The sequence below is a fragment of the Sinocyclocheilus rhinocerous genome, unplaced genomic scaffold, assembly GCF_001515625.1.
Source record: "Sinocyclocheilus rhinocerous isolate Xijiao unplaced genomic scaffold, SAMN03320098_v1.1 scaffold504, whole genome shotgun sequence".
In the NCBI taxonomy this organism is placed as follows: Eukaryota; Metazoa; Chordata; class Actinopteri; order Cypriniformes; family Cyprinidae; genus Sinocyclocheilus; species Sinocyclocheilus rhinocerous.
In genome coordinates this window covers 1,126,221-1,151,176 of record NW_015645076.1, presented here as the reverse complement: position 1 = coordinate 1,151,176, position 24,956 = coordinate 1,126,221, and the positions used below count along the sequence as shown (strand labels likewise).

At 36.0% G+C, this 24,956-nt stretch overlaps 3 protein-coding genes and 1 pseudogene across 3 annotated transcripts in view; all 4 read left to right on the top strand.

Annotated features, from left to right (window-relative positions):
* The window catches only part of notum2 (notum pectinacetylesterase 2), an 8,890-nt gene extending 1,657 nt beyond the window's left edge, over positions 1-7,233 (top strand). Inside the window, exons 3-11 of the mRNA XM_016508832.1 lie at positions 61-156; positions 269-329; positions 1,453-1,529; positions 1,601-1,700; positions 2,434-2,622; positions 4,256-4,356; positions 4,465-4,612; positions 5,045-5,092; positions 6,106-7,233. Coding sequence (XP_016364318.1) covers positions 61-156; positions 269-329; positions 1,453-1,529; positions 1,601-1,700; positions 2,434-2,622; positions 4,256-4,356; positions 4,465-4,612; positions 5,045-5,092; positions 6,106-6,406 — 1,121 coding nt within the window. The 3' untranslated portion in view covers positions 6,407-7,233. The remainder of the gene's footprint in view (positions 1-60; positions 157-268; positions 330-1,452; positions 1,530-1,600; positions 1,701-2,433; positions 2,623-4,255; positions 4,357-4,464; positions 4,613-5,044; positions 5,093-6,105) is intronic.
* A 3,084-nt stretch (positions 7,234-10,317) lies between these two features.
* On the top strand, positions 10,318-12,827 carry LOC107705525 (C-C chemokine receptor type 7-like). Its single transcript, XM_016508831.1, has 3 exons — positions 10,318-10,395; positions 10,594-10,634; positions 11,427-12,827. Exons 1-3 carry the CDS (start codon positions 10,380-10,382, stop codon positions 12,492-12,494), a joined length of 1,125 nt encoding a protein of 374 aa, XP_016364317.1. The 5' UTR covers positions 10,318-10,379; the 3' UTR covers positions 12,495-12,827.
* A 4,248-nt stretch (positions 12,828-17,075) lies between these two features.
* On the top strand, positions 17,076-18,505 carry LOC107705574 (cytochrome c-like). Its single transcript, XM_016508895.1, has 3 exons — positions 17,076-17,207; positions 18,016-18,190; positions 18,276-18,505. Exons 2-3 carry the CDS (start codon positions 18,022-18,024, stop codon positions 18,419-18,421), a joined length of 315 nt encoding a protein of 104 aa, XP_016364381.1. The 5' UTR covers positions 17,076-17,207; positions 18,016-18,021; the 3' UTR covers positions 18,422-18,505.
* A 5,908-nt stretch (positions 18,506-24,413) lies between these two features.
* LOC107705524 (nuclear factor erythroid 2-related factor 2-like) overlaps positions 24,414-24,956 on the top strand; it is a 9,121-nt pseudogene continuing 8,578 nt past the window's right edge.

The window sequence follows — 24,956 nt, the reverse complement described above, 5'->3', positions numbered from 1 at the left end:
TACTGCAAGTTGTTGTTTTTTTATGGATAATGTGAAGTTAATTCCAATTATCTCTTTTAGGTGGCTGGTGCTGCTACAACAAAGAGACCTGCGATTCCAGATACAAAACTATCCCCCGTCTGATGAGCTCAACTGACTGGCCACAGACGCGCAAAGGTAGGCTGATATTAACCAGACTCACAACAACACATCTTGCTATCTTCTAGCTAGTCATGCAAGCCATACTCAAGTGATTCTTAATGAAAACCACCTCTCTGATTATTTGCAGGGACTGGATTACTATCAACACAAGTTGATGAAAATCCTCACTGGTATAATGCCAATATTGTGTAAGTATCTAAAAAAATTCAAGAGTGATATTTAGGGCTGGGTTTTGACACAAATTTCACGATTCGATTCGATTCTCATTCACAAGCTTGCGATTCGATTCGATTACCGATTCGATTCGATTCAATGTCGATTATTTTGGATATATATCAGGTACAGTACATGCCAAATTTTCTCAAGGAAAAAAAATCAACTAAAATATACATGAGAGTCAGTTGGTACTACATTACTATAATATTGAAGGTTAAAATTGACTGCTTTGTTAAAATTACACTTAATGAAGTTTTTTAAATAATAAAGTTACAATTACATAATAATATTTCTACAATTCGTTTTTTTTTTTTAATATAAACATTGGTGGCTGTCATAAAAAAATTTGATGGATTTATTAAAACATAAATTAAACATTGAAGAACAGTAAAATTTATAATGAATATGTTATATGGTGCATATATTTAGCAAAATGCCCCTCTCTACAGTTTATTTTTCTATCTGATTAATGAGTTTATGGTCACCTAATATGTTTTTCTGAGGTAAATGTGATGCTACGTGACATTGTTTACAAGCCGTTATATTGACCTCTTTGCGCGTAATTGAGCGATTACATGAGACAGGATACGGATTGTAGAGTTGTATTCTTTCTTTTAACTTACCTTCGGATGTTTGTTCATGTTTATTTTGTGCTGAAACTGGAATTAATGTGGAGGAGATGATCAGTTCACGTGCGCCTCCCGCTACCGCGTCTGTTGAACTGAGGCGCTACAGCGATCTGTCACTCCACATTAAACAACGCCAAAACCGCATTTATTGTTTGAATACTGCAATACAATGGACAGAATTTAAAATCTGAGACTTTGTTTCATATTAAAAGTACCAAAGCACAATGCTTATATATTGCTTATATATTGGATGGGAAGTGCCCTTCAACGTTCGGTCCATTAACTGAAAACAGGCTAGAATAATCGATTCTTGGGATTTAAAATTAGATATCGTTCCGTACAAATGAGAATCGATTAATATTGAGATATCTATATTTTTTACCCAGCCCTAGTGATATTTATATAAGCTTTGTAATTAATACATAGCTGACTTACCTGTCTGACGTCTCTTATCTAATGTGACTAGGTTTGTTCCCTATTGTTCAAGCGATGTGTGGAGTGGTAACAAAGCAGCATCAAAGTCCAAACAGGGAAAAGAAACAGGTACATTTTTCAGACTATAACGGTTTTTGTTACCAAAATTAGGACTCTATATTTTATTTATTCCACCACAGAATATGCTTTCATGGGATTTCAAATCATTCGGGAGGTGATCAAAGATCTTGTCCAAAAAGGACTGAAACAAGCCAAAGTTGTGATGTTGGCAGGAACTAGGTGAGATCTCTGGCTATGTTACCAAATTGTTTTAGTCTGGAGAAAAAATAGTTATGACATTGGTTTGTATCCATTTTTGCATGTTTCTTAAATGATGGGATGCATTTATAGTAAAAGAGAGAGTTTTCCTTGCTGTTTGGCCTTGAAGAATTGTTTGGAGTTTTTATAATTATTATTAATAATAATAATAATTGTTTCTTTAGATAATTATACTTGTGGCTGCTCTGCAATTTGTTTCCTCAATCCAAGAACCATAGCTATTATAAATCCCATAACTGGATTTGAATTCACTTATTAACATATATAACACTAGACCCCCATTATACCTGTTGCTGCATATTGAGATCTAATAACAAGATGCTATGAACAATTGAAACAGAGCCATCTGGAGAACCATGAAATCCTATTCCCGTCCATGGACCACCCCTTGAGTTTTACCACAACACTGACTGAAGCACTATTTTCAGCACATCCTGTTGTCTACCATAAAAAATGTTTACTGCAGCCTGTAATGCTATAGACAATGACATAATATCTATATATGTCCTGCCAAGGAAGTAAAACAAGCTCTGAGGATTCTTCCAATGTTAGCAACATGTTTTGTTGGTTATTCCAAAGCATTTGTTGAAGCCATTTGATATTCAGAACAATATTTGTAGTTCACTAGTTTGACAAACTAGATTTTGAGGGTTGAGGTAATATTTTGGGTAATATTATTTATTCTTTCCTGCAGTGCCGGGGGAGCAGGTGTCCTGCTGAACATTGATAAGGTGTCCAGTCTTCTGGAGCAGCTGGGTGCAGACGCTCAGGTGCGCGGCCTTGTTGACTCAGGCTGGTTTCTGGAGAGTAAACAGCAAAAAGCTCCTGATTGTCCAGACAGTGCCTCCTGCACCCCTGTGGATGCCATAAAAAAAGGACTTCGGTAAAGTGTGCATGCTAATCTCAATTTACAAGAATAATGAATATGTAGTTTTGGTCACAACTTAAATTAGCCTACAGTTTCAGTATTACACAAATCCATTTTAAATTAATTGATTGCATTAGCAATAACCATAACATCCCTTCTAAAAAGATGTATACTTCAGCATACTTTTAAGAAGAGTACTTACTATGGAAATAATACACTTTAAAAGAATATACTTAAGTGTGAACTGAATTGTGTATACTTAAATGTTTTCTGACACTTAACTGCATGTTATTTACAATTAAATGAAGTGTGAAGTGTGTATACTTAAATGTTTTCTGACACTTAACTGCATGTTATTTACAATTAAATGAAAATTTTGTTACACTTCATTTTAAGGTGTCCTTGTTACAGTATAATTATACATTGAAGTAGTGAATAATATTAATTAATATGTACTTACTATAGTCTTAGGATTAGGGTTTGGTTTACAGTTAGTTGCATGTAATTATGCCTAATTTACTTTTAGTAATTAGTACTTTTACTTTTTACTTTTAGTAATAAGTAATGCTGCGTTCAAGTCCTCCTGGGACGTTCGTACTAAGGACAACTAAACTATCAATTTAAACAAAAATTTACCGTCAACTACAGACGTTGCATCCATTGATTCCGCCATGTTTCTCATTGACACGCCCCCAACTCGGAAACTCGGGGCTTAAAGAAAATTTTGAGTTTCCCACTCGTAATAACGACTTTGTGGTGGCGTTCATGTGCGTTCAACTCGTAAATACGATCTATCCGACATGACTTGAACGCACCATAAGTACATGTAACCTGTGTAACAAGGAGACTGTAAAATTAAGTGTTACCAAAATGTATTATAGTTTCAATTTATATGAAATGCAATTATTTCAGTTGTAGTTTAAATATGGCTAAAGTGTACTGCTGAATTTAATGTCATTTCTATGAAACTTGTATTTAAATATATTTGTAATTATACATTTAAAATTATGAAGTTGCAGTTTAATAAGTTTAAAATATAGTTATGTAATGTAACTTTAAATGTAATATCGAATTACACACTACAGTAAAAATTCTAATAAAGTACTTTACATGTGCTTTAGCACAGTTAGTACATCAAAATAAGTACTTTAGTATATAAAAATAAATGTACTTCTTTAAAATATGACAAAACAGTATTAAAAATGATTTAAAATGTACTTTAAAGTAAAACTTTTAATTTGACATTATTATAAAGTGCACTTTTTAGAAAAATACTTAAGTGTTAACAAACATTCATAAAAATGTACTCTTTTTAAGTTTGCTTACTTGGCCCTTTATTTCATTAATATAATATTATCTGCAAGTACAGATTTTTTTAAAAGTATGCTTTTGAGATTTGATCTACACACATTCGATATAATTAAGCACGCTTCATTTTCACAAGGGATGACAAAAAAAAACCTTCAAGTACATGAGTGTTTTTTTCTAAAGCAAGTATTAATGTTATTGTTTATACTTAGGATTAGGCGTTTGTCTTCGTCTTCAGTGCATAACTCATCCTATACATTTTTCCTGCAGACATAAATGAAATCTCAAAATGCACTGCTAGATCATTATTATTTTTTTGATGATATTATATCTCTGTTAGGTTGTGGAGTGGTGTTGTTCCAGAAAAGTGCAAGCAGCAGTATAAAAGAGGCGAGGAATGGCAATGCTTTTTTGGACATAAACTGTACTCCTACATAACCGGTGAGGGTGTGCCATCTGTGCGATATGAATGAAAACATTTTTACAGAAGTGGCTGATGTTCATAAGACTTACTTCCTTTAAAATAACAGAGGATATGTCTCTTTTTAGCTCCACTGTTTGTAGTGCAGTGGTTGTTTGATGAGGAACAGTTACGAGTGGAGAATATTTATATGGGCGGCCAATCGCTCTCAGAGCAGCAGTGGACCTACATGCAGAACCTGGGAAAAGAGTTTAAAAGCTCTTTCAAAGATGTTTTGTGAGTAAATAACTGGCATTAATATAGTAGTATATCACTTAAACTAGCCAAATATGTCTCCAGAATAGCTAAATAGTTACTAATAGTTGAACAGGGACTGCAGATGCAAATTAGCTTTATAGCTAACTCTGGCACAACACTGTTGTTGTGCGTTGTCCCTGTACAAATAAATTGAATAAAAAAAAGAAAGAACAATCATGTCAAAATCATGTCAGCAAAAGTAATTTACAATTTAACCTTATTACAATGTATTTGAAAAATAATGTGTTTTTTGAACATTAAAGCACGTCAACATATTCTGTTACACCAAATACACAAAATAATGATCTTTAAAATAGCATCATATGACCCCTTTAAACTTTTTTTTTTTTTTTTTGCTTAAGGCTGTTTATTTTCTGTGTATTAAAAATGTCCTGCTGTATGTTGTTTTAGGGCCGTGTTTGCCCCCTCCTGTCTTTCCCACACTTTGATTACCAAAAGGTAAGGACATGCAGGCACCCTGAGACACACTCCTCATGGGTGAGCTCATACGCCTGCATTTGAACACTCGTCCATCATGATGCATTCTAGGTGTCACCAAAATGTCACCTCATGATTTCACACTTAATTAATGGCCGCTCTATGAGCTCAGCTGAGAGAGCACTGGGACAGATGATTTGTGAGGAGAACCATGGCAAAACACATGATGAGGTCAAAGTTACAGCAGAGCTATAGCTGCTTATAAACAGACTGATTAGACTACTGCTAATTAAACTGCTATTTAGTTAAAGCTTGTTTCTAAAGCAACTTGCTACAGAGACAGTTGTCAGCTAAGTTTCCGAGGGGACGCAGAATGACTTAGATTATTATTCATATAATTAGTATAACAATATTTAATATAATATATATAATTAATATTTCATAGTGATATAAATTACCTAACTTAATTAAAATCAAGATTTTTTTATTTTGATCACCTCAAACATCTGGAATCACATAATGAATTGTGGTTAATTAATTTACCTATATCAACATTACCACTTTCTGTTAATAATATATTATAGCTAATATATTAACAGAAACTGGAAGTGTCGTTATAGGTAAATTAATTGACCACAGTTCATTTTGTGATTCCAAAAGATTCGAGAAATTCTGGAAGTTATTAATATACACTTCCGGTAAAACGTTTGGAATAATTAAGATTTTTTTTTAAGATGCTTTTGAAAGAAGTCTTTTATGTTCACCAGGGCCTCATTAATTTATATAAAACAGTAAAACAGTAATATTGTGAAATATTTTTACCATTTAAAATAACTGGTTTCTATTTATATATATTTTAAGTAATTTATTCCAGTGATGGCAATGCTAAATGAGAGAGAGCACTTGATTTTATCTATCTGGAATTTATTGTATTGCGATTTTTTGATAATGTGCAATAAAGAATCGTTCACAATAAGACCAAGAACATGCATTCAGAAAGTAAAGGTCTAATGTCTAATTTTTCTTTCCTTCAGTAATTGGATGGATTTCCAGATCAAGGGGACGTCACTCTCTCGTGCTCTGCAGTGCTGGGACAGAAGTCTTCAGGAGGCTATAAAGAACAGTAAAACGCCTCTAAAGGGCTGTCCCTTTCATCTCATTGATAACTGCCAGTGGCCACAGTGCAATCCAACCTGTCCAGCCCTGATTGACCAGGCCACACAACAGGAGATGACTCTGCTCCAGGTGCTGGCCAGTATGGGCTTGGACCTGCAAAAGCTTGGCTTGGATGTAAACGGAGATATTTCAGCCAGCATGGTCAGCAGTGGTGGCTAAATTAGCATTAGAGAGCGGTGGTGTTCTCATCGACACAGTTCACCTCATCCACACTTTTTAGAGATCGTTCAGTGGCTTCCTCTCTGGCCACTTTCAGAAATGGACCTGGGTTTGTCTAGTAAGTCACTGGATTTCAATACCGACAGTCTCCCTTTACAACCGTGTTCTATCAACAGGATTGATTTTTGGTTCTCCAAGCGAGTGACTCCAGCTAGACACAGTTATTCAATGGCTATTAAAACTTCTAATCTAATTTATCACTTCAGTAAGAGAACAGGTGTCTGAAATCAATGCTTTAGCTAAAATTGTCTGACAACATCATAGCGTACCAACAAAATCAAAAAGAGCTGAATTTACTGACTCTGAACAAGGACATTTAGAAGAATGTTTGTCTTTCTATCACATTCTGGAGAAAACCAATGAGCAGTATATAATAACTACAGCTGATTATAAAAAAAAAAGTGACAAGAAACCAGAACATTGCAGTAACCACATTTTCCAAACATCCTGTCACAATACTTACTCTATGTTGTGTATCTGCATTATTTTTTAGTAAGTGCATGCTGTTTTAGGACATTGTAGTCCATTTTGCAGACAAGAATCATAAAAATTACACAAATTGATATTAGTGAATGGATAAATGTGGTATCTGTATAATTTAGCCTTCTATAGGAATAAGAAATGTGCAGTTATTGACAACCATCTTCAAATCTCCTTAAAAATATATCATAATATCCAATTCTTTTGACATTTATAGTTGGTTTGACTTATTTTGAACACTAATAAAAGATGTTTTAGACACATGCTATCTCACTGTGTGTGTGTACCTGGTATTTGTTATGGAGACCAAATGTCCCCACAAGAATAGGAATACCAGGAAAAACCATTACGTCTATGGAATGTCCCCATAAAACATGAAAACCCAACGTGTGTGTGTGTGTTTTACTGGAATTTAGTGTTTTGATTTGCCTGAAGAGCACAGAGGAACCAAATGACAAACATCACTATAGGTTTCATGAGTAGTTGGCTAATGGAAGCTTGTGAATTCTGCACCTTAAAAACTTGTCTTTGACCATTTAAAATGACAATGGAATCTGAAGGGGAATGGCACGGTAGCAACTTTACATGACAAAAACACTGTGGTTAGATGACTGAACTGATCTGTTTGAAATGTGATTCTTGTTCCAACCCAGAATGATTTCCGTGTTAAATTTTTGTGCTTAACCACAATCTCATCAGATATCTTATTTCTACTCTGTAGGTTAGCTGTATTGTTGCTTTCAATCATACCACCGTCTCATTGAAAAGAAAACTAAAATCAACTAAATGTATTCCTGAGCAGAACATTTTGGAGTGGAATTTCAAGACTTCTACATTCTTGTTTGAAGTGCAGTTGTATTTTCTAGGCAGATATATGTTTTAGAATTGCACTTTGTTTCTTACATTTCTTTAAAGGAGAACATTATTTTAGGCTTGATGTCAATGTCTGGCGGATCTGCAAGGTTTTGTTTTCCATGCAACTTCCTAAAAGATTCAAGCGGAGAATTTGAGTGGTAGTTTCATGAGTAAAAAAAATAACCTAATGTTTTCACATACGTGATTAAGCGAAGACATGACTAAGAAACTTCCCAGAAGAGTTAGAACACATCCTGATAAAGGGGAATTTCACTGTTACATCCATGTATATAAACAATTAATTTTGAGAGGAACACAACGGTGAGGGAAACAGACCATGTGTCACAGTACAGACAAGCCTGGCTTCGTGTTCACACCAGTGAGTAGTTTGACTAACGGTCTGAGGTCTCTTAAGGTTATCTAGCTAACTGTGAAAACACGAACTCTACTACATTTAACAGACTATGTCTAGTGAATAGCTAAGAACTTGGACTGAAGTGAAAATAGAAAAGATCATTTGTGCTCACATCCATGATACAACATTAAGGAGTATATTGCATCTCTTGGTTGTTCTTCTGATTAAAATGTTTTATGCATAATATGTAAATATTCAATGTATTCATACAATGTAGTCAAAATATTAATTTGCAAATTCTGAAGCATTTAACATGCTTTTGCTAACATAATAGAGATGCTGGCGGCCGTAAACTACTAACGAGCAGCTATGCAAGCGTTGCCTCATCTCACATCCAATAATGGTTTGTATACTGGAATTCTATAATGAATATGTAATTTGCAACTAATTTAAATGCACAAAAGAAATCCTTCTTTATTTTAATAGATAGTAAATACCTAATAAAGACATAGATCTTCTTGATACTTAATTGGTTTAACAAGTTACCTTAAAATCAGTAAAGCGATCGAGGGTTTCTTGGGTTTCTCGGGTTTCTCAGGTTTCTCAGGTTCGAGTTATCAAACCATCTTATCTCCAACATTTGACATACCAAGATAATTTATTATAGTTTTGATAGGTTACATCTTCCTGTTTTTTATTAAAACCACAGTCAACTCTTCCTCTCAAGCTTCTATGAATTGACATACAGATATAGAGATATATCTAACAGTGATCATAGGCCACTGTTTTAAAGTGCACATGCTTGCGTGCACTTTGGCAAACGTTCCGTGTAAGCATGCATTGGTTTGTTTTTTACTAGGGGTGGTTTGAGAAAAGGGAACTTTCATTGGTGTGTTGTTTTCTTTTCTGATTTTGGGTGGGGGGATGTGTGCTCCTTCTCTCTCTCTTTTTCTTTGATCTTTCTTTGATTAAACTCAAAGCTTGATAGCTACAAACAGTCTATGACCTGCATTTAAAGAATACAAATTGTCTTGCCTTTGCCCAGATTATCTTGAGTGTAACCTTTTTGTTTAGTCTTAATTTTTATGACATAATATTTTTTAATCCACTGCATGCATGTGTGTGTGTGTGTGTGTATATATATATATAGTTCAACCTTAAGGCCACTTATCAGTCATTAACAAAACAAAAAAATCCCCACAAACACCAATGGTTTCTGTATAAACAGGTAAGTGTACAGGTGATTGTACCAATGAGGTTTATTCAGTTTGAGTGAGCTAACTAGAACAGTGCCTTCACCACGCAAATCACCTGAGTTGTGGCCGAAACACGTCTTCCTGCTTAGGCCTCTTTTCCTGGCAGCAATGTACACACAAACCCACAATTGCACACGTGCAGCAGTGCGTCTACCTGTGCAGAGTTGAAACTTGTTGGGGAGGGGACTGTGGGGGTGTTGCCAGTGATTGAGGACAGGGAGCTTTAAAGAACCAGAAGAGGGGGGGAAAGCATATTAGATAAATTGTTGTCTTATAGCATGTGCTCATTTATAGTCTGCACTTCTGTTCAGGATTTTGACATAACTTGTAAACCATTGTAAAACATTACAGAATAGTCAGAGCAAACCAGGAGTGCTGTGACACGACACTTACAAAAATCATGCTTTCCTATTATCAAATAAATCTCTTTTTTTGTAAGTAATTATAACTGTGTCATCATAATAAAGATAAAACATCTAAATTTTAACCCTATTAACACTTGGGTCACATTGTATAAAAGCAGTTTTACCATGTGTCACAGTACTGTAGTGTATCAGTATCTAATAAATGACTATTAGGCCTATATTGTCAAAACTCACTTATTATGATGCAATGTTTAAGAAATTAGAAAAATAAATTATAAGCAGACAGTGAAAATACTAAAAGATTACAAATAGATAATGCATTTTGTTTTAAATTATTACTTGTTGGTTTAATTTAATGATCAGCTGGTAAGTAATTAAAATAGGATGAATATAATAGGCACAATTTTATGGTTGTGCAAAGGTAAGAAATGAAGTTGTTTTTCTTGAAACACCGTGCAGGCTGTGGTGAAAACCCTTTCCTCTGGTCTTGGCTTCAGAGTTAAAAGTGGCTCTTCACCTTTTTAACACAGCAGATGCAGAGCTCTCGTAATCACTGTGTTGTTAGCAGTCCTGGCGAAACATTCAAGAGAAAGTCTTAAACCATGCATGCGTTTACCGGTAAGCCTAGAAATTAATCTGTTGAATTACGCTGTTAAATTGATCAAATAGCTGTACAAATCTATAAAAATGTACCGAATTTGGTCAAAGAAGAAAAAGTATCTATAGTTCTATTTTATTCTAAAAACATTTTACTTGTCTATGAATGAAATCTATAATTTTGTGCACTTTCTGATACATTGCGTTTTTCATTGACAGTTTTTTGTCCTTTGCTGCTGATGTGGTCGTGCCACATAAAGGTAATTCATGGATTAAACCAAGACAAACTGCACTTACCTTTCATTTTAACCTCTAAGTCCAGAGAATAGTTCACCCTAAAATGAAAATTCTGTCATCATTTATTCACTCTACTCATAGTTCCAAACTTGTATGACTGACATGCTTTTGTGGAACACAAAAGAATCTGAGGGTAAATGAAAACATCAGTCACCAATCACTTTCATTGCGCACAGTGAACGCACAGTGAGCGTGAATGGTGACTGAGGCTGTCGTTCTGACATCTTTTGTATGATAAACAAAAAAAGTAAATCGGTAACACTTTACAATAAGGTTCCATTAGTTAACGTTATTTAATGCTTAAACTAACATTAGCTTGCAATGAGCAATACACTTGTTACAGACAGTATTTATTCATCTTTGTTAATGTTAGTTCATGTTAGCTCAGTAGCTTTAGAAGATTTTTTTCATTCTTAATGCAAACTAATGTATAACAAATGGAACCTTGTTGTAAAGTGTTACCAGAGTTTGGAACAAGATGCCAGAATTTCCATTTTTGTGAGAACTATTCATCAGACTTCTGGAGGACTACTTGTTTATCTGCACATCTAGTTTTGAATCCAACCTTGTATAGTTGAATGGGTTTCTCAAACACTTGGCAGCTAGTTTCATGAGCACAGTTAATCTCTAAACAGGAATCATGTACAGATTTAGACTGTCTAGAGGTTGTAAATGTATAGGATAATGATGCCTTTTGCTGAGTAACTCATTCCTTGAGAGGTTTTTATGAAGCTTTTGCATTACCTTTATTTCAGAAAAGCTGGTCCAGTGAGACTACTGAAAGCCATGTGGGAGAAAACTTCACATCAGAGTTTGAGTATTCCACAGAGGCCGTGGATTACAGCGAGCTTGAATTCATCTGCGATAGAGGCTCCAACCGTTCCTTCCGTGCATGGTTCCTTCCCACTATCTACACGATCATCTGCCTCATGGCCCTCGTGGGAAACTTTCTGGTCATCCTAACCTACCTTTACTTCAAGAGGCTGAAGACAATGACTGACGTCTACCTGCTCAATCTAGCCATGGCTGACCTGCTGTTTGCAATTTCTCTCCCCTTCTGGGCAGCTAGTTTCATGAGCAAGTGGCATTTGGGTCTGTATCCATGCAAGGCCATGTTCACCATCTACAAGGTCAGCTTCTTCAGTGGCATGTTCCTTCTCACCTGCATCAGCGTAGATCGTTATTTCTCCATAACAAAGGCCGTCTCTGCTCATCGCTGTCGCTCCAGTGCAGTCTTTTATGGACAGGTGTCTTCTCTAGTAACGTGGGTGATGGCAGTGATCTTTTCAGTACCCGACATGGTGTTCTCTGAAGTCAACATCAATGGAACTTGTACAGCAAATGGCAACAACTATGAAGCCTACCGCATTAGGATGCTGGTAAGTCAGATGGTCCTGGGTTTTATACTTCCAACGGTTGTCATGGGGTTCTGTTACATCTGTATCATCAAGACCCTTATCCAAGCCAAGAACTTTGAGAGGAATAAAGCCTTCAAGGTCATCATTGCAGTGGTATCTGTCTTTGTGTTCAGTCAACTACCCTACAATGTAGTCATGGGAGTGACCACTCAGGACACAACGGATTGCAACAAGGACAAGATTCGTCTTTACGCTTTGGATGTGACCAGAGCCGTGGCCTTCTTGCGCTGCTGCATAAACCCCTTCCTGTATGCCTTCATTGGGGTAAAGTTTCGCAATGATCTCCTGAAGCTACTGAAAGACTTGGGATGTATCAGAAAGAGCCACCTCATGTACACCCACTGCGGTAAACGAAGATCCTCTGTTGGCCTGGATACGGAAACCACAACAACGTTTTCCCCCTGAACGCTCCTATCTGTTGAGGAACAGATTCCAAAACAACAAAAATGTCTTGCCAATTTACTTCTGTTACATAGTGGTAAATCGCTTCATAGCTCCATTCAGAGCAAACTGCCTGTGGAGGACTGTATGGTGACATATACTGACATACTACAATTTCTGCTATGCAGTGTTACTAGTGACTTACTGTACAAAAACTTCCTGCTTTGTAACAATAAGCTTTTCACTTCTTGTTTTTCATTGCTCTAGGAGAGAAGAAATGTCATTTACTCTTTGTTATATGATATAACCATTTTGTGTTCAATATCTTGTTCTCAATACCAATATGTCTATACTGTATATTATACATGCTTTCAAAAATGAGATATCTTTAAGGCTAACTATCCACCAATATGTGGAAAATCAGTTAGCAACATAATCCTCTTTCATGGTTGAAATTCTTTCAAATATTCATTTTCTTTACTCTGTCTGAGATGTTATAAAACTGAATAAATATACATTTTCTGAAATAACTGACTTGAGTTTTGTGTGTTAGAAACATCTGCACAACAAAATAGTTTCACCCTCTTCAGTCGTGTGCTTAGGTACAAAATATATGTAACATTCAAATAAAAACCGAGGCGAGCCAAATGAGAAATACATTTAGAAACTACAAACATAGAATATAAACATAGAACATTGTTCACTATGAACTATTCCATCCTTTGGTTTCTCACCCCCTTACTAGTTTGTGAAGAAGACATTTATGCTCAGTTGTCTGTGGTCACAGTTAGTACTATGTTATGTATGTGGTTATGGTGAGTCTATGTTACACTTAAAGTGCCCTACTTGCAGAAAAGCAATATACAGCTCAATTCAGTTCTCATTTATTCAGTTTTAGATACTGGCCAAAAAAAAGGTTTAAATTACATATGTAACCCACAAAAACACTTTACTAAAGAGCAAAGTTACTAAAGAACAAAAAAGGTACAAAGCTGTCACTGGGGCAGTACCTTAAGGTACAAAAGCTAAAAGGTACATCTTGTAACTTATTTACTCCTAAATGGTAGGTATTAGTACTTTAAAAGTACATATTAACGTGCAGGCCTAAAATTAGTACCTTTTGAAAGGGTACTGCCCCAGTAACAGCTTTGTACCTTTTTTTCTGAGATTATATTGAAAGAATATTGAGAGTTGTGTGCTCTGCTGGCACTCTTTAAGTTAAACAGTGTAAATGCCAGGGGTCAAGGTTATTTTCACAAATTTCAAGATATGATATTTTACATATGCACACTTTGTTTTTGGATAGTCATTAGTGAAGGGCTTAGGACTTCGCTCTAAAGAATCTGAACTGAATAACCATGAGCAAGGAGATCCAGGGAATCTCAAATTGAGAAAGTGCTATTGCTATTACACACCATCTTGGTTTAAAGGGGTCATATGATGCGATTTCAATTTTTCCTTTCTCTTTGGAGTGTTACAAGCTCTTGGTGCATAAAGAAGATCTGTAAAGTTGCAAAGACTAAAGTCTCAAATCCAAAGAGATATTCTTTATAAAAGTTAAGAGTTAACCACGCCTACCTAAAACGGCTCGTTCTAACACGCCCCCACATATCTACGTCATGATGTGGGAAGATTTGCATAACACCGCCCAAATGTTCACGCAAAGAAAGAAGGCGTAACTTTTATTCTCGCTGTAGTATTGTTGTTGCCGCCACCGCCATGTCGTGAAGGCGCTGTGTGCTTCGTTGTGAAAGCGAAACTACTTTGTCATTTCTCCGATCACAAATTCTGCATTTGCATGGTTTTATGTTTACGCCGCGCGATGCAACGCAACGCTTAAAAAGACAGTATAAGTCATTATAATCCATAATTATGTCCCCACTGGATGCAACGAATGCCTCATTTATAATGGGTTTTAATGTTTTTGAATCGTTGCTCGGGCCGAACAGGGCATCACAGAATGGTGAGGAGCGTAACATTTCCGTCACACGTTGGAGTACCAAATACACAAAATAATGTTCTTTTTAGCAGCATCATATGACCCCTTTAATAAGAAAGAAAGAAAGAAAGAAAGAAAGAAAGAAAGAAAGAAATTGTATATTTATCAATAGTTAATTTTACTAACTGTGTTTGTCTTGCTTTATTCTCATCTAATAAATGAATTGGCACCCAAACCTAATTTTTTTTTTGTTTGTTTTTGCACATCTAGTTAGGTGTTGGTGCCTTACTGCTTAACATTAGATTAATAATGCAAATATTGGTTGTGGCTTAGACCTTTTAACCTTTCACCTTTGAAATATTGATATTTGATATTTTAACTCCAGGTAACTTCAACAAGACTACACCTGCACTGGAACATTTTAAATATTGTATCTTTGTTCATGGGCACATGAGGCACTGTTTCTTAAGCAAAATTGTAAATGCTATGTAGATTTGCATGAACATTATGATAAGGCTGACATGACAGTGCATGCTGATTGGCTGATGGTACCACAAGAACCTTCACTAGTGACTATTCTGAGCTGTAACACTGAAACCATTAAACTAGGCACTGCAACAACAAAAAAGAGAGAGAGAGAGAGAGAGAGAGAGAGAGAAAGAATGAATGATTGAATGAATTAATAATTTACTAATTAATGAAACACAAGTTGTAGTAACTGTTTCTTAAAAAAAACATTTGAATTAAGCTATTATGATGTCATTATTATATCATTATGATTATGATATGATGCTGCAGTTCCTACACTTAGCCGCTAGAGCGCACTCTTGCATAAAATAATTTTGACACTGGCAACCATTTACCCCAATACTTTTGAGCACATTACGATACAGTTCTACACTTAAGCAGCAGTTGTATGGAGATCTAAGCCTATACGGTTGTCACTGCCCTTCTGCAAACAGCAACATTTGAGAGGAAAGGACAGCACAGGAAACAATCAAATGTGTTTGAGGTAGAGGAAGTGCAGCGAGGAACACGAGGGAATAATATAGGAAGGACACAGTCACCTTTAAATCTACAGTAGGAGCTTCTTGGGCCTGAAAGCAAAACTTGTAACAATGTAAAACCTAAGATTGATATTCTAAGCAATGTGAGAAATGTTTAAGATTTTTTGAATTTTAATGCCAGAAAAAAAATTTATGGACAAAAATTGTATTGGTTTATAAATAACTAAAGGTCATGCAAGAGGACAATACACTCATAGTGTCTCTCACAGCCTTTCTTTCACAGTCTTTGAGAACAGAATCAACACCTAGATCTCAGATGTTGTTTTATTAATAGACTGATATTACATTAGGTTTCCCTAGAGAGCTATTTGTGAACTGGCCAACCCTGTAATGATGACAAGTTACTAGTCCTTTGCTATGGAAACAGTCTACAGTTGGCTTGTTGTCTTGGTAACAAGGGCAGCAGTGAATTAAGTTCAGAGGCTTACAGCCAGAAAGTTTGTTCTAGTGTTGTAGCAGTTTGAGCAATAAAGATATGAACAAAGATCTCTTATAGCATTTGTGTGAGTTTAGAGAATAATGCATGTTGTTATTGTTAGTAGTGTTTTGTTTAGTGTATTTTTTCAGGTTGGGTATTACATATCATGGCCCTCTTAAGACACAAGGTTGTTGGGTTTTGTTCATCCCTCTTGTGAGAAAAAAGTGAGCTTAACTGTATTAAATGTGCACTTATAGTGTACTTCAAATCTCAGTATTTGTAATTGTACTTGATCAGGGTTGGAGCTAAACTCAGCAGCGCATTGGCCCTCCAGGGCGAGATTTGAGGAACCCTGATATATATATATATTATGTACGTCTGGCAAGACCTGACATTTGCCATTCCTCTCAGTCACGTGAGTGTAAACCACCGTAATTATAAGCTCTTGTGAGTCACCTGCCGGCTTCAAGTCTTGACGGGGAAACAACAGATAACTTGAAAATCAAGTCCTCTGAACACCTCTCGTGCTCATTTTGCCACGAACAAGAATCGTGCGAATGGATACGTGCCGCTGTGTAATCAAACTCCTGTCACGCAGTCAAACGCTCATGTGACGCTACGTCAGAGTCGTATTATAGGCTACATGTTCACAGAGCTGGAGGCGCTTTAGCTTGAGTAATGCTGTGAGGCTTGTTACAAGGTGCAACGTAAATTTAATGTGTTAATTAACAGTATATACTATATGCTGATATAAAAACTGCTCGTTAATGTTGTTAACCACACCTTTCAATGAACTTCGATAGTTTCTAAATTAATCATTATATAGAATTATATATATATATATATATATATATATATAATTTAAAAGTCTGTAGATCCTAAAATTTAAAAGTCAGTTTAAAATAAAATATTTTCTGACAATAACTAGGAAATAATATAGTCATTTTATTAAAAATGTAAGTTTGACAAGAAGCCAAGGTCAAACTCTCTGTTTTCTCCATCCCTTCCATTTACACGTCCAGACTCTGAACTCCACTTTATCTAATCGATTATCTCTTTAATGGCACCGACTGTCACAACTCCATAGATGGATCTTCAGGCGAACAGCTGCGGGACCGCGACCAGATTCGTCGGAAAGAGGCACGTGACGGCTCACGCAGCGCATGACTGTGACGTCAAATACCGGAGCCCGCTCGCGCCTCTAAAATGAAGTGACCTTTCTTTTTCGCCCTGTTGCAGGATCGGTCCGCCGACAGGCTCGAACAGAGTACCACATCCCACAAGACAAGGAGCTTCCTCACACGGTCTGAAAGGTAATATAATCAACCCGACCACGACGTGTTTTGTTCGCTGTGTTGGTGATCACAGATGTGTTATTTAAACGAAAAGGAGGATTTTGAAGCGGTCCTAAGGAAGGATGGCGTAAGGTTGCGTAAGTTAACCGGTACTCTTCAAGAACAGTTGTATGTGAAGGGAGGAATATATAGGGTTTAATATCAATCTCTGTGTTTTTGTAATTAGAACAGATTGAGCGGTAATAAACGTTCAGTAGTTCATGGGAAAGTATGCTTTGTGGGGAAACTAAGCAGATGTGGCTAGCTGTTCGCTTCCGCAACGTGGATCTGACGCCGGTTTACGACTTTTGCGGTGTTCTTCAGACATGTAAAGCTTATCTGAGAGTCTTTTGTTAAGTTAAATTGGGATTTTGTCACACAAACTCCGATCCGGCTTCTTATTAATGATAAGCTAGTTCTCACAGGCGGGTACCTAACGAGCTATACTTCAGTGATTAAGGCTTCTTTTAATGAAGGCGATTTAAGGTTATCATCGGATGAACATCTTAATTGCGAGATGTTTACAGATACGAGTTGACAGAGATTGGATGTCGAAGGAAACCTAAACCATCTACCTAGAAACCAACAGCGGATGCTTTACTTCTCTATGAACTAATCTTCTAAACTGTAGAGCTTAATTTGGTCGATTTATGTCTTGAAGCTCATGGGTTAAGCATGTAGATGCTCCATTCTTGAATGACCTTATGATGATCTGTCGACTGTGCTTTTAAACCGTTTACCCTTCAAATGCTTTTCTGCAGTGTTTTCACATCTCCTTTTCTTCTAGGTAAATATGGGTGACGTTGATAAGGGAAAGAAGGTTTTCGTCCAGAAGTGCGCCCAGTGCCACACGGTTGAAAACGGAGGCAAGCACAAAGTGGGGCCAAATCTTTGGGGTCTTTTTGGACGCAAGACTGGTCAGGCAGAGGGATATTCCTACACAGATGCCAATAAGAGCAAAGGTTAGGCTTACTGATTAAAAAGCAGTGTGTGTGCTTTTCACAATTAGATGTAATGACAATCTTTATCAAATTTTTCTTTTCACAGGCATTGTCTGGAGTGAAGAAGCCTTGATGGAATATTTGGAGAATCCCAAGAAGTACATTCCAGGCACAAAGATGATCTTTGCTGGGATCAAGAAGAAGGGCGAGAGGGCAGACCTTATTGCATACTTAAAGTCAGCCACATCATAATACAGCTAGAGAACGGGAAGACCGCAATATTTAAATTAAATGTTTGTAGTTTGGCTTTGAATGTCTTTAACAGTATCTATTCGAATGGTGTGACCGATCAAGTGGCCAGGATTATTCATTATAACATGTGGCATGCTTCTAATGCCAGTCCATTTTAGCAGTGAGGATTTCCACTTCTTTGTTTTTCCAAGTAATGTTAAAATGAGTCGAGTTACTGCGGATCTCCAGTGTTTCCACTGAGGGAATGAAAACTGCCCCCTGGTTTCACAGGAGCTATTGTACATTAAATTATTAAATTGTACTGAATTCTTAAAGTATTTAGATCACAATGAGTGACTGAACAAGCAGCATGCTTATTGGTAACTAATTGTATCAGATGGATTTGATCTGTCAAATAAAACGGTAAAAATAGTAAATTTTTGTCATGTCTGTTCTTTTAGATTTTTGTCATGTCTGTTCTTTTAGCTTTTCATGTTCTAATGCGCTTGCCTGCTGAGGTTTCTGTTTGTGCGCTTTAGTGATAGCTCACCATATCTTCAGTTTTAGCTTTTGAGTTTCAATCCTCAATGTACCAAGCAGACACTTAAGGAGTCAGACAACTCTGATGACACTGTGCTTGAGACCTTTAAACTCAGGATATAAAGCGTAAGGTATGCTGTTCTATCTCTTGAGAAATCTCAGGACAAGTTCTGACAATGTCCTGGTAAAAAGTTACAGCATACCTATCAAGGGTTTCATGATGGTTTGCCTAGAACTTTCCTAGAAAGTTTGCTTTTTCTTTTCATTTAATCATGATCATAGTTCAATATAAATGGTGTTTTGACTGATAGATAATGGGAGCATTGGTCCTCCCATGAATATTGAAGCTTTCATGTCAGGAAACTGACCATCTGTTGCACTGCTATAAAAGATAAATTATAACATTATTATTGAACAAAATTATATTGCAAATTGAATACCACTGAAGTGCTCTCAGATTCAATTATTAATTTTGACAATTGAGGAACAAAATGTTTTGTGTTCTCCATTTTCAGATTCATTACATCCAAATTATAGATATAGATCTTCTAGAACTGACAGCAAAGTACTATCATTTATGGATATAAGCATGGACACTTAATTTCATCTTTAGCCTGTACTGGTTGTGACCTGGGTACTAAGGTCATAAGGGTAGTTTAATGAGTATTTTACCTTAAATCTCCTCAGACAAAAGTTACCAGGAAAGACGTGCTATCTGTAAAGTTTGGAAGATCACACATAAATTAATTGCGTAGCCCAACTGTCTTTATCAGCCTCAGCTTTGATTGGACTTGAACATTATACTTAGGTAGGCTACGTGCAGTACACATCAAAGAACAAAGTCCAAACAGAGATCCGAGTCATATATATATATATATATATGCCGCCACCTACAGGACACCGAACGTTACGCAACGATATTTTGTAAAAAAAAATTAAAAATAAAAATTTTTTTTTAAATTGAACATAAAGGTTGCACAATCAACATGCACTATTGTTGAAACACGTAAGACATGGTGCCTAAAATTTGTCTATATTCTGTATTAATTATTCATGGTAGGTTAAATGTTGTTTGAATAAACGTTTGGTTAAAATATAATCCATGCGTTTACAATACACCAGTGAAATATATTAGCATTTTTGGTTTATTGTAGTAATTTCGGTGCTGCGACATTTAATATAAATATATGTAGGCTATGTTATATCCTGTTTATTTAAAGCTTTACGAATAGAATATCTTGTTGATTTATGCCTGACATAAATAGAGCAAGTACACTGCTCGTCTGTGTTTGTCATTGAGAGGAACCTCTGTCACATCATGTATGTCGAAGATGTAGCAGTGTGTTAGGGTTACAGTGTCTACAAACACAGTATCGTTTCACTTCTCTTGTTTGACATACAATTTATGAGCGGGCTGTGAACACAGGGATGGCCTTGTGAAGATGTAAGAGTAATAGATATATAAAGCAATTTAAAAAATATATATTTTGTGTTAATTACATCAACATTCTCAAGGTGAAAGTGTCTGATACAGGAACTGAGATAAGAAAGACATGCGCTGGGAGGGATCAGAGGACACAGAACTCCACTAGAGGGCAGCAGTCAGCTATAATTCATTTTTTCTTTTAATGAGTATTTTACCTTAAATCTCCTCAGACAAAAGTTACCAGGAAAGACGTGCTATCTGTAAAGTTTGGAAGATCACATATAAATTAATTGCGTAGCCCAACTGTCTTTATCAGCCTCAGCTTTGATTGGACTTGAACATTATACTTAGGTAGGCTACGTGCAGTACACATCAAAGAACAAAGTCCAAACAGAGATCCGAGTCTCTTCAGAAAGTGCACAGCTGGTCACATTGTCTAACCAACTACCTCATACGAAGCCTGCGGGTTGTGTGAAAGTTCCTAATATATAATATTTGGAAAATCACACAATTGTAACAAACGTGGTTTATATTTAGAAATATAAATCTACCCTGACTCCATAAAAATAGAGGTGGAAAATAGAAGAGTTACAGTTACAAAACTGTCTTTTACATGCACACTGGCTAATAAAGACGTTTATTATTCTTATTATTACTATTATTATTCTTATCTGTTAATTGAGAGACTACGTGAAACATTTGTACTTTTTAAAAATATATTTAAAGACAAAAATATGAATGAATATGAAAACAATATAAAAATAGTGAAAAATGTAAGAATTCAAAGGAAATTCATATAAGTTCAACCCACAATCTTTGAAATTACAAAATGATGTAAATGAAACTGTCTTTTACATGCACACTGGCTAATAAAGACGTTTATTATTCTTATTATTACTATTATTATTCTTATCTGTTAATTGAGAGACTACGTGAAACATTTGTACTTTTTAAAAATATATTTAAAGACAAAAATATGAATGAATATGAAAATAATATAAAAATAGTGAAAAATGTAAGAATTCAAAGGAAATTCATATAAATTCAACCCACAATCTTTGAAATTACAAAATGATGTAAATTGATGTTAATGGTTGTTGGTGAAGTTTGCAGCCAAATACGACATACTGCATTAAATGCAGCATATTTAACAACTGCAAACACTATTTTGCTTATGGGCTTCATGGATAACATTCATAACAGTCAGCAGATTAGTCTCTTTGATGCAATACATTAAAAAACTGTGAGAGGTTAGCCTCTTTAAATACATTGTGTGCCATGAATTCACCAAATGACATGATATTTGTGAGACTGACTGACTGGCTTCTGCAAAGTATAACGTTACGTAAACCTTTTTAGTTCCAGCAGCACTTAGCAATATTAACCATTTTGAGTTCCAACAGAATATTACAAGACAAGAAAACAAAATTGTATACTTTCACACTTGTGAAAATATGCTTGACAGGGTAAATAAGAAAAACAAAACACTTTGTTCAAAAGATAGAAGATTTAATAAGTTCCAAAATCTGCAAGCTGTTAACCATGGAGGTAATTTGAATTATGATGACATCATCATAAAATCATTATGATGACATCATTGAATTATGATGACGTCATCATTCATTGTTGACTGCATGTCTTCTTTGTATATTGTTCTTTATGCTGTTAATATTTTTTTATAATAACTAAATTACATATTTTTATAAATATGGAGGGATTCGGTTAAAAAGTCAATTTGATGTCAACATCTGAAATACTAACAAAATTATGTTAACAAAAAACATATTAATCCATGTTAAAGTATACACTTCAAACCCGTCATGAAACTCGTAAAAACCAAGCCTTTATTTTCTCTGGGATCAATAGAGATTTGATGGGTGGAGCTTCCAAAGCAAAGTTCTGTAATGCACTGACCACACACTCACACAGCCAGAGTGGACCACAGAACTTTCCCCAAGGAGCCATGTTCGAATGTGTGTGTTTCTCTGTATAAGTGTGTCCATATGTGCATGTTAACTTGTGTAGGTATGCAACTTTGGCAGACGAAGCCTATGCATGCATTTTCGTCTTTTTGAATTCTAGATTAGTCTTTAAAATCAAACATTTACTGCAATCATTTGGGCTTCAGTCAGTTCGCTTGCAGTTGCCTTGGTTGAGAAGGTTGCCCACTGAGGACCAATCAGCTCTAGGGGTTCCTGGGAAGTAAAACGCGTGTTAGAATTTATGTCCACTCTCTAGAATAAGCTGACGTGTCTCCATGCATTAACAACTTCAAACTGTTGTAACAATATTTAAGAGAATCCTAATTTGACACAGCCTGTAAAGGAGGTCTTATTTTATACAACCCACAAAGGTCTATTTTGGCAAGTTGAAACAAGAAAAAAATTAAAATAAAACATCCAAGAATATATGTGCAATATATGGAAACACACATATATTTTTCCTCCTAATGTGTAACATTTCAATTCACCAATTCAGTTTTCAGAAGCAATTTTTCTACAGTGTAGCCTACATACTGGCCTATATGTGAATTTGTGAACAGCTGAGCGTATTTAAAACAACAGTCATCCATATTTTAGATGCTCAGCTTTTGTATCCAAAACTTCTCAAATTCCTTTGTAAAATAGTTTAAGCTTGGCATCACTTTAAGAACTGCCTAAAACAGTATAATTTAGTGCGCACGCTTTTCTGAGTTTAATGCATCGCCTCTAAAAACATAAACTAGAGGCCAAAGCCACTAATGAGAGTTTAATTCTGGACTGTAAAGTGTCTGCTTACCTCACGGTTGACCGGCGGCTCTCCTGGCTGAGCCAGACTGAATGGCACGCTTTTCTGAGTTTATTGCATCACCTCCAAAAACATAAACTAGAGGCCAAATCCACTAATGAAAGTTTCATTCTGGACTGTGAAGTGTCTGCTTACCTCACGGCTGACCGGTGGCTCTCCTGGCTGAAGCAGACTGAATGCATTGCCTCTCTCTCTCTCTCTCTCTCTCTCTCTCTCTCTCTCTCCGTCGCTAAAGGAATGTCGACGTGGAGCTGCCAAACGTGAACGTGTAGGGTACTCATGAACGCGCTCGTCGGAGACTCTTCTCTGAGCTCGTACCCTTGGCATAGGTAACTTAGAGTGGGCATGGCGCTAATCACAGCTACCTGTCACATTTCGTGGCGTGTTGAAAGCCGAGGGGGAAGGAATTCTTGAAAGACGGGCAATGTATGATTCATCTGAAGTTGTGTTTAAATACATTATGTACATTTTATTTTATAATGTATTACATTGTACACTGTGCATGTTTAAGGTTGGGAACAATTAATCAAAACAAAATCCTCCAGAAAATCAGAGCAAAGTAGCGTTTTAAAGGGGGTCATATGATGTTGCTAAAAAGAACATTATTTTGTGTATTTGGTGTAATGAAATGTGTTTATGCGGTTTAAGGTTTTTAAAAAAAAACATTATTTTCCACATACTGTATATTATTGTTTCTCCTCTATGCCCCGCCTCAACAATACTACAGCGAGGATAAAAGTTACGCCTTCTTTCTTTGCTTGAACATTTGGGCGGTGTTATGCAAATCTTCCCACATAGTGATGTAGATATGTGGGGGTGTGTTAGAACGAGCCGTTTTAGGTAGGCGTGGCTGACTCTTAACTTTTATAAAGAATATCTCTTTGGATTTGAGACTTTAGTCTTTGCAACTTTACAGATCTTCTTTATGCACCAAGAGCTTGTAACACTCCAAAGAGAAAGAAAAAATTGAAATCGCATCATATGACCCCTTTAAGGAGGTAAACTTGTGCTTTTTCGTTTGTGACTGTGAAGACTCGAGATAAAACTGTTTCATCAACATTATTATTGATGAGGAAAGAAGACTGTAAATATGTTGTAACGTGATGAAGGCATGTCTGGTTGAGTTGAAAGTTATTATTGGTCGATGATTTGTAGTAGGCGGGTCAATGTTCATATTTGTTATCTGCTGTTTGATTGGTTGGTGGATATTGTGGGCGAGTCCCGTCTGGGTGGTTGTTACACACGCGTGTCGTCAGATTTGATTCAGAAATATGCTTTGCTGACGCTTATATTAGTCCTCCATCAGACAAGTCCTTCAACATCAACTGAAAGACATGGACGACCCTTCAGCTCAGTTTCAACACGAGGTAAGTTTAAAAAAACAATACTTTGATAAGAAACCAAAAATATTTTGTCAAACTTTACACCATAGACTAGGTTCATGTAAATCCACATACATCCATGAAATTTGGTGCTGATGGAACTGATGGAAAACGGACTAATTCGTATTTTGAAGTCCCATTTTTGATGTAATTGTAACTGTAATTGTAGCCTTATTGTAGAATTGCTGAGATGATCTTAAAAGTTACCTGCAAAATGACATTAAAAATTAAAATAAAAAGGACGGAACTATTAAGAATTATAACCTTACTAAAGCGTTGCAGTGTTTAAAAGAAATAAAAGAAAGCCATGAAACATTATTTTGTGGAATTTTATATACATGTAGTTTGGTCTTTGTCGGTGGATTTAGAGTGGTTACCTTTACTGTCAGCATCATGAAGTATCTCACCCTCTCTCTCTCTC